We start from the raw sequence: 14048 nt of genomic DNA, 5'->3' as shown, positions 1-14048 counted from the left end.
GAGAACAAAGTCCCCCAAAAGCCACTACTGCCCAGAGACCCCCAAGCTGAATGATAAATGTAGGTGACAGAGTGAGTCAAGGATCTGGTACACAATTGTTAGCCCCCTTCCCCAGCAGTGGTGACCAATTCTGGGTTGGAGGTGAGAGGGTCCCCTACTCACCCTCCTCCTCTTCATTCTCATCATGGCTACAGCAGTCTTCCAACCCATCTATTAGCTCTTCTTCCAGATCTTCAGCTTCAACCTGGTCTAGCTGGAGGTCAGTAGCTGAACTATAAGAAAGAATCATGTTCCCAGCCCGGCCAACTCCATAAGAGAGGTCACAGTTAGATTCTCCTTCCTTCATCATCTCCCACTGCTTGTCTCTTCCCCAGTCACCAATCTGCTGTCTTGTGCCGAGGCCTTACAACTCATTTCTCTTGCCCTCAGAATTTAGGTCTAGTCATGGTTCCTCAACCCTACATCCCCTATTCTGCAGAGAGGCACTATGCTTTCCATCTTTTTTGAAGTTCCTCATAGCATATAAATACAAAATTGTGCATACAGAACACCATCAATAAATGTGTGAAAATAGACTTCAAAGGTCCCAAGACCTCTCTCTGGGAACTCAGAACAAGGCCCTAGTGGCCAAGGATCCAGAGAAGTAACCAGGTGCAAGATAAGAGACCAAGGATGTATATGCCTTAACTCTGAAATGACTGTCAAACCACAAATGACTGAGAATCTGATTTGGTTTGGAATTAAGCAGAGAAACCACAGTCCCCAACACATGATATTTGGTATTCTTATTCTTCCCTGGTTATAACCTAAAACAGGAGTCAGAAAACACTTCCTCTAAAGAGCCAGATAATAAATATTTTCAGTGTTGAGGGCCATTCAGTCTATTGCAACTACTCAATCGTACCATTATAACAAGAAAGCAGCCATAGATAGTAGTAAATGAATGAGTATGGCTGCATTTCAATAAAACCTTATCTACAAAAGCAGGCAGAGGGTGGCATTTGGCCTGCAATGTGTAGTTTGCCAACCTCTGCCCTAAAGTGAAAACCAAAATTCTAGGGCAGTTAAAAAAACAAAACCAACCTTCAGGGACATAGGGTCAGTGTCACAAAATGTATATACATTCTACAGCTTTAAATGAACCAAAAACTTTCTCCAACTTACCCAATATCCCTAGCAGGTGAGTCCAGCTCCCTGGCTTCCTTAGGCCCTTCCCTCCCAAGTTTGCCCAGATGGATGGAAGAGAGACGGGTGGCCACCTCAGCTATACCAAGGGACTGAGGAGGAGAAGGCAGAACTGGGGTTTTATCTTCTCTAAGAGGTGGGGAGTCGACAGCAGATCCACAGGCAGGGCTGCAGCTGAGCCCATTGGTGTGTGAGGCAAGGAGGTGAATGCTGATGCGTTTGGTACAGAAGACTGTACTGTCCAACTCCAAGGTGTCCGAGGCTCCAGGGAGGACCCTACTGTCTGCCCCAGTGTCCTTCCGAAGGAGCTGCTGGCCTACCACAGGAGGCTTCCACCGTCTGTTCCTGTTGAGGAGATCCCACTGCAAACGGGGGCTCATGAAATAAGACTGTTCAAAATGATAGCTTTGCCTTGGCTTCTTCTCAAAGCCTCTTGCAGTCAACTTCCTCACAGCCTCAGTGAACTGAACCTCCTTAGTCAGAGCCTGGGGAACAGAATCACCATCCAGGCCATGTGGCTCTGCCCTCGTGGCTGCGTTACTCTGGCTGCAGTGGGAAGAGGCAACACTGGTGGTGGAAGTGTCTAAGGAGCTAGGGGTAGACAGGGTGCTCTGGGAAGAGGCCTCATCCAGGACAGCACCATGGCTCCTGGGTACCTTGTGCTCGACTGGCTGGAGGACACAATCTCCGGTGCCCCCCGAATGATGCCAGGAGACAAGCTGGATCTTGGGTGAGGATACTGGTTTCAGGCCCTCTGTGGCCTGTGATAAAGGCACTTTAGTGCTATTTGGCCGCATGAAGGAGTTGTTACTTAGCATGGGCTTGTAGGAAGAGGAAGAAGAGAAGAGAGGAGATGGGATCTTCCCTGAGATGGCAGAGGCCAGGCTCTTCCCTGGAGGATTTTCCCCAGCTGCTCCCAGTGAGAGGTATGGATCTGTGGATGAGGATGCCATGGGGGAGACCTTGGAAGAAGTGACCTTATTGGCAGTGAGTCTGACAGGGAGGCTCTTTTGAGGGAGAGAAAAAGGTCTTTTTTGTGACAGGCTTGAACGCAAGCACAAAGACTCCAGCTGCTGGTACGGTTGGTGCCCGTAGTTGGAGCGGCGATACAGCAGGGTATTGCTGAATAGGCCCGGGAGAGAGTGCAGGTGACAGGAGTTGCTGTGGCCTGCAATGACAGCTGTGGTCCCAGAGCTACATAAAGTGCTGGGGCAAAAGAAATAAGCTGGCTGTGGTGGGACACCCAAGAGCCCCGGGCCCAGCCCTGAGGAAAGTGTCCCCAAGTGCTTCTTCTCCAGCTTCCAGATTGGCTTCACCTGCTGATGAGCCTGAGCCCAGACTTTGCTCTCAGAGGGTTTCTCAGGTGGTGGGCTAGGCACTGTGCCTGAGGGACCACTCTGCTTAAAGCTGTTTCCCTGGTGGAGGCCAACACTGTAGTGCTCTGTTCCCGCTGAGGCCATGAGGGGTCCACATCACGGCCACATAGCCTCATGGCCCGGCTCAGGTAAGGTGCCATGCACCTCCAGCAGTAGCAGCTGCATCCTTGAAGTCCGTCGGCCTGAAGGGGAGAGAAACAATTGGGGATGTCTCAGTCCCAGGAGGACAGACACAAGGCTACAATGATTCCCCAGGCAAGCAAGAGTCCCACTTCAGCACTTCTTGGGCAACCAGTCCTGGTCATCATTTGGGGCCCTGGGAGAATAACACTAGAGTCATAGGGTGTTTTCAGTGGTCTTCCTGCTGCCCTCAAGCAATCAAAGCCAACTTCATCACGGACTGGGACACTGAGGTGCCACTATTGTGAATCTGCTCACATGTTCCCACCCTCTCACTCAGAGAGCTCTTCCCTCTCTCTCCAAAGAAAAATTTCCCTTTCTGTCTCATCCTCACGACTTTACATGAGTGGCTTCCTTCTCTCACCTGACACCAGTATGGCTAGGAATAAGGCAAGTCTGGGTGTGGCAGAGAAACCAGCCAATACCCTCCTCATCAATCAACACTTAATGGTCAAAGATTGTTTCAAAAGCAATCCCTGCTCCCTGACCAACTCTCAGCTGCCCCTGGTGTGGTCTGCTTTTCACAGTTAAGTGTGACAACTTCAGATAAGAGCAGAGATTTCTCCTGCTGACCTCTGGAGTTCAATCTGGAGCTAAGGCAGTAATTTTACCTCTTTAAGAGCCTTGCTATATAGGCTTAAATACCATCCAATGTGTTGGTGGGAAAGAGAACAAAATGGAACCAAACTCTAACATTATTTTTACTTAAACTGACTGTATTTCCGGCAGCCACAATGAGACAGGAGAGTTCAGGGAGTAGAATACAGAGTTGAGAAGGAGAGGAGAGAAACTTTCTTTATTCCAAATTCCAGTCTGATCTCAGGGAGGGAGAACCCATCTCTCACATTTCCTCATTCAATCTTTCCTCTAACGCAAAACCTCTGAACCAGCCTGTAGTTCTGGGTCCCAAATAGTTTATCATGCTCACTTACTTTCTAAATAAAATTCACAAAATATTCTGCAGTTATCACAATGGTAGGGAAAGGTGGGCCTACTTTCATGACAGTATCCAAGGGGGAAAAAACAAGACCCATCTATAAGAAGTCATTTATCTGGGATAATTCTGAATGGAATCCTAGCATCCTTATCAGGTGTTTTTAGAATGGCTAGAGAGAAGGAATTAGCAGATTTTTTTTTTTTTTTTTGCTCAAGTTATATTTAAGACACAAACTTCAATGGGGAGAGGACTTTGTATTTTGATAGGTGAACAACAACCAAAGAAGATCCTCATTCCCGTCTACAGCTACAGGAACTGCTGGTGTCATCCACCACCAAAAAGCCTGCAGAAGGCACTGCCCCCTTTTCCTGCAAAGGTTGACCTACACTGTGCAGGGGACAGTTACACTCTGTGCACTTATGGAAGAGAAGCATACACAAAAGGAAGAGTCAAATCCTGCCAGTGATCTTAAAAGATCACACACATGAGTGTGTGTCATGTACACTCAACAAATTCAGTTTCAATTCACGTTTCAGGAATCCACATATTTCCCCACCGATGCAACACAACAGACACACCAGAAACTTTGTGCAGAGTAGCTTCAAGAACATGAAGTAAACAGTATCATTCATAACAGTATCACATACAAATGCTCTAACCTGGTATCACTGTTTTTGGTTCAGAAGTAGTATCTGGTTTAACAAGGAAATCATGATTGCTAAAGTAACCTTCTTCCTCCTTACAGAGATTCCTGATGAAATCAAAACTTCATGTGATAGGGAAGCAGAGACCTAGCTAGAATATTCAGGCAGCCTGGGTCCCAGGCCCCCGACTGCTGCCACAGGTCTCACCTTTTCCTGCATGTTGCCCTCAATGGCATTGGCACTCACGTGCCAGAGAATGATCCCATCACCTTACGGGAATGCAGAGTAGATAACCTTTAAAAAGCTCTCGAAGGGGAGAGAGTATAGCTCAAGTGATAGAGCACCTGCCTAGCATGCCTAAGGTCCTGGTTCAATCCCCTGTATTTTCTCTAAAAATAAACCTAATGACCTTCCCCTCCACCACCAAAATAAAATGAAATAATTAAAGTAATACAATAAATAAAATAGAATAGAATAGAAATAGAATAGGAATAGGAATAGGAATAGGAATAGAATAGAATAGAATAGAATAGAATAGAATAGAATAGAATAGAATAGAATAAGTAAAATAAAATATAAAATAAAATAAAATAAAATAAAAATGCTATTGATCTCTCTGAACTTATCTGAGCCACTCTTCACCCTCACCAGACATGTTCCCACCTGTGTTCCCAGGTCTTTATTGTTGCCTCTGAAATACTAAGTTCCCTCACTCAGAATTCAGCTAGTATCACCATCTCAAAGAGCCTGTCTACCCTAATACTGCACCACTCCTAATCATTCCGTATCACATTACCTTGGACTAGTCTGTTTCATTCCTCCACTATCTAAAAGTATAGTATATTGATATTTCCTTTTATCTGACAAAAGCAATGGAAGGATAAACAAGAACTGATTTTTTTTTAAAGGTTACCAATGGGGTATGAGATTTATCTGTGTATACCTTTTACTATCATTTTAATTTCTGAGATATATAAATTAATCACATGGTCAAAACCCATATTAATTATATTTTAAAATCAAAACTTCAACTATTTATGCATTCCTCTGCTGTCTAGCTTATCTTCCAGAATGAAAGCTCTTTAAAAACTAGGACCTTGTTCACACAGTGTATGCCCAGCCCTGGAAATGTAATCAGGGCTCATTAAATATTTGCTAAAAAACAAATACATCTACAGCAGGTACAACCAGCAAAGCCACAAGTTGAACCTTTTCAAATTAAACCTGTGCTCCCCTCCTATAAACATCTCCTTTTTTTGAAAATTCGAATATAGTTGGCATACAAGATCATGTTAGTTCCAGGTATATACTACATAGTGATTTGACATTTGCATACATCATGAAATTATCATGATAACTCTAGTAATCATCTGTCTCCATATAAAGTTATTACAATATTACTGACTACATTCCTTATGTTATATCTTACATTCCCATGACTTATTTATTTTATAACTGGAAGTTTGTACCTCTTAATCCCTTTCACTTATTTCACTCACCCTCACCTCCCCTCCCCTCTGGCAACCACCCATTTTTTTTCTCTGTAACTATGAGTCTGTTTTCATTTTGATTTTTGTTTTTTAGATTCCACATATAAGTGAGATCACAGGGCATTTGTTTTTCCCTGTCTGACTTATTTCACTTAGCATAATACCCTCTAGATCCACCCATGTTGTTGTAAATGGCAAGATTTCTTTTTTAATGGCTAAGTAATACTCCATTGTGTGTGGAGTGTGTATATACACACACACACACCCACACACACACACACACACACCATATCTTCTTTATCCATTCATCTATCAATGGACACTTGGGTTGCTTCCATATCTTGGCTGCTATAAACAATGCTGCAGTGAACACTGGGGTGCTACCACCATCTCCTTGTTGCTACTTCTTTACTCAGTGCAGGAACTCTGCCACAGTCACACCCAACTGCTTCAACAGTGCCTTTTCCTCCTGAGGTCCCCTCCAAAATCCTTCACAGCTCCTCTTATCCTCTCTCCCACATCAAACGAATCTGCTCTCACCATTTTAACTATTACATGCAGGAAGACAGTCACTTTTTAGACCTGCCTTCTCTCAAATTCCATGTCCTCATTGCCAACTATCTGCTCCACCTTTTCCACATGCATGTCCAACCACTTCAATCCAGCTTGCCAAATTAGCTCTGTACTCTCAACCTTCCAATTTCTTTCAGTAGGACGTTCTTTCTGTTACCTAATGAGAAAACTTAAGTCACTTCTGATTGCTTCCTCCAAAGCCAGACCAATCACAAACTTAAGAGATTCTTTCTTCATGGCAAGCTTCCTCCTTTCATTTCCATCATCTCAGGTCTGGGCCATTGCAAAAGCATCCAGAATGAAGTCTGTGTCTCCAGAGTCTACCCTTCCTAAGGTTCCTGTAGGAAACCTCCAGATTAAATTTGCTCAAATATTACTTGATCACGTTATTCCCTTTCCAAAAATTTTCCCTGAGTCCTCACTTAATATCACTGTTGCCATTTTTAGACAGCACTCAAAAGCTGTCCATCTCATTCTGCCTTCCACTCTTTGTGAGGTCATTTGCCTCAAGTTTCCTCCTTACGTGAGAGTGAATAACAAGCAGCCTATGCCAGGAAATCTATGGCTATTGTCTCAAACCATCAAGTCTCCAAGGGCCAGGTCCAGACCAACTTGGACAAGGTATCTATGTCTACAGAAAGTAATTATTCATTACACACAGACTGAATTACAGCAGTGTGTGTGGCTCTTGGGATCTGCATTTCCTCTTCCTCCTCTATCTAGGTGTTTCCCTAAGTCACCAGGGGAACTCAGGACATCAGAAACAGGTCAGAGTCTATGATTCACAAGACCTCTGATGAGATTACTTTAATTGCTCAATAGTTCTGTAAAAAGATAGAACTGATTTGTCTGGAATCAAAAAGAATGAGGAGAAGTGTAGGAATCAGACCCATTTTCTATTATGAGATAAATCCCAAACTACGTCTCCCTAAAGGAAGCTGGAGGAGCACAGAACTTCTTTAAAGCCCTATTGAAAAAAGTCATCATCCCAGCCCTAATGAGATGGAGGGTCAGTACCACAAGTTGAGAGAGGTAGCTCTTATAGAACACAGTGCAAAAGTAGTTAGCAAACCTGAGGAAAAATACAGCTGATAGCAGCTAGAGCTGAGAAGTAAATATGCAAATTACTGAAAAGTGAAAACAGCTGAAGCCTTCACATAATTAAGTGACTAGCTCTCACGAAGCCTTGACCTTCATCAGCTTCAGAAAGAAACCTCAGGTGAACTCTAAAGCAGTGGTCCTCAAAGTGTGGTCCACAGACCCTGAGGGAAACCTGAGGCCTTTTCAGGGGTTCCACTAGGTGAAACTATTTTCATAACAAAACTCAGATATGATTTGCCTTTTTTACTGGGCCAGCCTTTCCACTGATGGTACAAAAGCAATGGTGGGTCAAACTGCTGGTTCCTGAGCAGGAGTAGAGACAATGGCACCAAGTAAGACTCTTCACCACCACACACTTCTTCACTGCACAGGGAAAGACGAAATGCTAGCTTTATGAAAGAACATCCTTGTTGAGGCAGAAAAATTATATTCAATCTCAATCGTCAAGTACATCTTTTTAATATTCTCTGTGACAAAATGAGAAGTACATATAAAACAGAAAACAATGGTAGTCTTCCAAGTAAAGCACTCATGTGATTGTTTGAATTGCAAAATTTTTCTGTGGAACATCATGTTTACTTGAAAGAATGAGGGACATGCAGGTGATGGTTATTCAGACTTTGGTACTTGGCAGGCATTCTCTAGAAAATGAAACAGTAAGCCTGTCATTTCAAGGAAAACAACTGACAGTATTTGTTGCCAATGATAAAATTTGAGCTGCCAAGAGAAAATTAGAATTTTGGCAAAATTGTATCTGTCACCATGAGCTTGGCAGCTTCCCAATACTTAACTGTTTTTCTGATGACAGTGCGGTAATATTACTTTTTGACACTGCATAATAAAATGTGGCAACATTTGGAAATTCTATATAATTCAATGAACCAGTATTTTCCAAACACCTATCATACAATGTCACAGAATCATGCATGGGTAAAAGATCCAGTCAAAGTGAGAGAAAACCAATGGATTTTAATGTAACAAAGTATGAAATACTTTGTTACACTGTAGCACTGATAATATGTAGCACTGATAATATTTGTAGCACTGATAATATTTCAGATTCCACATTGCAGCCAACCTTCACAAAACCACCCCTTGTTAACTTCTGTGTAGCACCAAACAAGAATACCCACCATTATCTGAAAAGGCTATAGAAATACTCTTCCCTTTTCCAACTAATTATTTATGTGAGGCTGGATTTTCTTTATAATTCATCAAAAACAACATATTGAACCAACTGAATGCAGAAACAATATGCAATCCAGCTGTCTTCTATTACGCCAGATATTAACAAGAGTTCATAAAGCCAACACCATTCTTCCCACTAATCTTTTTGAAACAGCATTTTTCATTTTAAAAAATGCTACTTATGTTTACTTATAATGAATTTATTATTTCTAAATGAATTAATGAACACTTCCATTCCCCACATTAAAAATATACTGACGGTATATACAGTGGACTATGACCCAGCCATAAAAAAGAATAAAATAATGCCACTTGCAGCAACATGGATGGACCTGGAGACCATCATTCTAAGTGAAGTAAGCCAGAAAGGGAAAGAAAAATACCATATGATATCACGTATATGTGGAATCTAAAAAAAAAAAAAAAAAAAAAAAAAGTATAAATGAACGTATTTACAAAACAGAAACAGACTTCACAGACAGAAAACAAACCAGGGGGTAAAGGGGGTAGGAAGGGATAAACTGGGAGTTTGAGATTTGCAGATACTAACTACTACATATAAAATAGAATTTGTACTGTATAGCACAGGGAACTATATTCAGTATCTTGTAGTAATCTATAATGAAAAAGAATATGAAAAAGAATATGAAAAAGAATATATGCATGTACATATATGACTGAAACATTATGCTGTATACCAGAAATTGCTGTGCTCAGTCTTCTCACCTTGCCTGGCATATAGCAAGTGCTCAATAAATAGCAACTGCACTTATTAACATAAACTCTCCCAGAGCAACATCTTCTATCCCATGACCTCAATCATGTCCAACATTCTCAACTTTCTATCACCAGCTAGACCTACAGAACAAACCTCCAGGCCTTTCTACCTGGATGTGCTGCAGGAACCTCAACTCAGCATGCCCAAAGGGTGACTCCTTTATATTTCTCCTCAAAGCTGCCCTTCCTCCTAATATTTTTTCCTGCATCACCACCCACCTGATCACTAAAATCAGAAACCTAGGATCATTCCAGATGCTCCTTGTCCCACTCTCCCTACATCTACTTTGCCACCAAGTTTTGTCCACTTTGCCATTGTTAACATCTCTCTAAACCCTCTCTGTTCCCACTGCAGCTACACAAAGTCCTCATCATCTCTAGCCTGGTCTCTAGTTTTCTCATTGGCTCCCTGCCTCTAGTCAAACTTTTCTCATTGGCTCCCTGCCTCTAGTCAAACTTTTCTCATCAACCCACACACTGAAAATACAGTAATCTCAAACATATATTTCATGTTACTTTCCTACTAATTATCGTTCCATGGTTTTCCTGCAACATACTCTTCAAATGATTTTACTCATGTATGCCTCTAAGAATTTTTAAAACCATGTATTCCTTGCACATCTTAATGTTGAACTCTAAACTTCTTCACCACAAGTTTAAACAAGTTTATCCTTTTGTTAAGAAGAGGTTGAAAATACTAAACATTTTGTAGAAAGAACTAAGTTAAAGATTGGCTGTAATTGAAATAAACACTTCATGACTTGATTTGATAAAATAAATTTTAACTATCACATTGAATAACACACATCTAAACTAAAAGAAATCTCTTTTTAAAAGTTTTATGCAAGTTTTACCCAATAGAGCTTGAAAAATCTGTGGTCCCAAAAACATTTTACTCATATTTAACTGTTGTGTTCTTCTGAATTCAGAATATCCCAACAAAGAACAAGCTTCACCCTAACAGTGTATGAGGCAGGGGAAGACCAGAAGCCTTCTGGATTTTCGAGGTTCCTTGGTCAATCACCAAAGGAGGCCTCCCTATAATTAGTATTTCCAAAATACTCCATTTCCCAACATGGTTTTTACATCTGGAACAATACAGTAGAGTAAAATTTGAGAGTGTGAGGAATATAACACTCCCCATCCTTTTTTTGTAAGATCAGTTTTAGAAGCGTTCATTCATTCGGAGGCTGAGGATCTGGGAATTGATTCTTCTAAAGCTGTATGTGCAGGTGTATCCCCTGGACGTGTCAGGCCCCTGAATACCCTGCTTGAAAACCACTGCTCTGGAAGATACAGTTCTAACTCTGTAGCAAAACATCCAAAGCCCTTTGTGATCTAACCCTTATTAATTTCTTTCTTCCTATTTGTCCCTGGATGGCTCCCTTCAAAGCAACTCAGATCTGTCAGACTGTTTTCAGTTCTTTTTTCAGAACTTGATGTATCTTCACTAAAGCTACTTTGTACCTGGAATGTCCTCTCACCTCTTTATTCCCAGAAAACACTTGACAATTTCTCAAGGCTCCATTCAGTCCAATCAATAAACACTGGTGACTTTATGGGCACCAAAAGGACGGTTTTTATGCAAATAGTGCCTCAGTATTTATCAGAAGAAACGAAGGATAAGATGAAACACTGTCCCTAAGGGCCTCTCAGCTACTTGTTGATTGGCTAAATCCACAGGGGATGAAGTTAAGATGTGATCTGAAGTCTATGAGAAAGCAGGGTTAACTCCACAAGGAAGGAAGGATTAAAAGATCTTCTAGATCCAGAATAGAAATCTGAAGACCACGGAATGGGAATAATATAGCTTTCCCAATAAATCTAGGTTAAATATCTTTCTAATCTTCTATCAGAACACACATCACACAATACGGCAAATGCTGTTTACTTGATTAAAATCTCCCTTAGGCTATAATGTCTGTGAAAACACACCTGCCTTGTTCACCACTGTATCCCCTTCAGTGCCTTCCATTGTGCCTTGGTTCATTTAATATTTGCCGATGTTTATTAAACACTGTTGAATGATTAAATGAACTAATAGATGAATGGATACATGAAGAGTTAAATTCCACTGCATCTCAGATTCTGTTTGAATCTCTACGGTTTAGGAAAGTATTTCTCTACATATACTGAAGATGGGGAAGTTAGAAAGTGGGTAGTCATGTTAAATTCAGCCATGAGGCCTGAGAGGAGCTTGGGCTCACGCCTAAGCCAGAATTTAAACTGCAGCGGGGCGGGAAAGAGGAGGCACGGAGGCCCAGGATGAGGGGATGCTGCAGGGTTCGGTCACCCAGAGGAGGGGCCGACTAAATTCACGGGGCGTGGCCGGGGGTGAGGGGTGAAAAGGATTCAGGAGAGGCGCGAAGTCCAGGCGAGGTAGGAGGCTGCGGCCCCCTCGCCTCCTAGGGGATGGAGAGGTGACTGGCGGAAGGCAGGGCCGGGGCAAGAGCGACCAGAGGGCTGGGGGCCGCTTGAAAGGACCCAGGCAGAGGGAGGGGTAGGAAAGTCAGGCCGGCAGAGGGTCGTTCCGCCGGCTCCGAGGCCACACTCACCCAGAAGACTCAGCTTAGCCCCGGCTGGGCGCCGGCTCCGCGTCGCTTCTTCCCTTGGCCTGCTGGGCGAGCCGGCGGCCTCAGGCGCCCCTAGCAACCACGCACCGCCACGCGACCCGCGCTCTCAGCCGCCGGCGCCGCTGCCGCCAGCCACGCACAGCGCGCGCCCCCAGCGGACGGACTGAGGGCCTGAAGGGGCGATAGCGGCGGGAGGGAGACCGGCGCGCGGAATCTCGGGGGTTGTCGAGCCTGGGAGGGCAGGCAGTCACCGGCCTCGCGCACGCGCAGTCGCTTCAATGACGGTGGAACCTACAGAGCGGGATTCTGGGAGATGTAGTCTCGCAATTAAAATCCTAAAAGGCTCCTCTCTGGCATTCCAGGACTGTCTATAGCCTGATTCCACGTAAGCCATATGGACTCTTTCTTTGGCCATACCTTAATTCGCTCCTCTAAAATTAAAGAGCTCAAGTTTTATTAAAGAATTTTCTTAAAGTTCTTTCCAGTAAAGTCCTTTGAGTTTGACTTCAGGAAAGGGGAGATTGCCAGATCCGCTATGTTTCCCTCAACCCACCTTCCTCTAACCCTAACACACCTGGCAGGCTACAATTACAACCACCTGATTTCTGGGCTTCAAGTGGGAATTTTTAGAAACAATGACTCAATTATTTCCCCAGACAAGATAGATAGTGCCCCCTCAGCCTCAGATGTCCCTACACCTAATGGATTTGGAGATCTAAAGAGAGCTGGAGGATGAAAAAAGCTTTTCTAAACAGTTGGCTACAGAAATGAAAGGGACAATAAAAGATGAAGCTAACTTAAAGAAAACAATCTTGACCAGAGCAAGGATGCTTACTAAATAATTGATTTAGGCAACAGTCATTAATGGATGTTAAAATCATTAGAGGACTGATGAGAGAATTTTACACTGAAAGGATGTTTGCCATCACTTGTATATTTTACTCAATTTTAGATCATGAAATGTGGGATAGCTATAAATTGTCTCTTGATGTGATGCAACATGAACTACACAGTAATATTTACAAAGTAGTGTATTTTTGTCTAAAAATCTGTTGAATCTGAATCTAATCAAGTTTTGGCTCATGTTTCCAGTTTATAGGAAACAAAGAGAAACACCACCACAAGAAAGCAATCTGACAATTGCAGAATGTGGGCCAGTGTATAGATGAATCACCTTGTTTCTTCAACAATTTCAGAGTATAAAAATATAGTGAGGTGTTCTATATCATAAGAGATTTAAGAGACATAATCACATGCAATGAGTGGAACTTGTTTGGATCCAGAGTCAAACAAATGAACTGTAAAAAGAATTTTTGAGACAACAGACAAATCTGCATATGGACTGAAGACATTAAAAACATAGTTAATGTTAAGAAATAATTATTAATTTTGTTAGTTATTATAGTTTACTGAATGGGAATCCCCCCATATATCCTCAATCCAGGAATGTGTAAATATTCCCTTATATGGCAAAATATGTGATTAAGGATTTTGAGAGGATGATCTTGAAAGGATTAGGGAATTTTCCTGGCTTATTTGGATGGCCCCTAAATCCAATAACCAGTGTTCTTAGTGAGGCAGAGGGAAATGGGACAGACACAGAAAAGACAGAAAAAAGAAAGAGGCAATATGACCAAGGAGACAGAGATCAGAGTGATATGGAGACAAGCCAAGATGCCTGAGGCTACCAGAAGGTGGAAGAGGCAAGAATGGATTCTCACCTAGAACTTTCTGAGGGAATGGGGTTCTTCAGACAGTCTGATTTTGGAATTCTGGCTTCCAGAACTGTGGGAGAATTTCCATTGTTTGAAGTCACGAAATTTGTGGTAATTTGTTGTGGCAGCCACAGGGTGTTTTGACATCTGAGTTATTTGAAAAGGTATCCTTATTTTTGTACAGACACTTTTAAGGATTAAATGACATAATGCCAGGTGTTTGCTTTTGCTTTAAAAAATTACAGCAAACACCCCAGTAGCATCAAGCACATTTATCACTCAGGTCTTAGTTTCTAATATCATTCTCCA

General features: G+C 42.4%; 1 protein-coding gene across 4 annotated transcripts in view; it reads right to left on the bottom strand.

The window, feature by feature from the left end:
- Window positions 1-12265, bottom strand: part of TTLL4 (tubulin tyrosine ligase like 4) — a 33600-nt gene extending 21335 nt beyond the window's left edge. For 2 of the 4 annotated variants that reach the window (XR_004136855.2, XM_031452189.2), the window contains exons 1-3: window positions 12007-12265; window positions 1165-2743; window positions 163-272 (exon numbers count right to left, since the gene is read on the bottom strand). Coding sequence is in view for 3 of the 4 variants with exons in the window: in XM_031452189.2 (XP_031308049.2) it covers window positions 163-272; window positions 1165-2645 (1591 nt within the window). In the remaining variant the exon portion in view is untranslated. The remainder of the gene's footprint in view (window positions 1-162; window positions 273-1164; window positions 2744-12006) is intronic. The other 2 variants (XM_064485181.1, XM_031452190.2) reach the window with 2 other exon arrangements.
- Window positions 12266-14048: the final 1783 nt, after the last annotated feature.

Source organism: Camelus dromedarius, chromosome 4 (genome assembly GCF_036321535.1).
Source record: "Camelus dromedarius isolate mCamDro1 chromosome 4, mCamDro1.pat, whole genome shotgun sequence".
NCBI classification, from domain to species: Eukaryota; Metazoa; Chordata; class Mammalia; order Artiodactyla; family Camelidae; genus Camelus; species Camelus dromedarius.
Note: the sequence above shows the minus strand (reverse complement) of the source record. Positions and strands in the feature narration are given on the sequence as shown.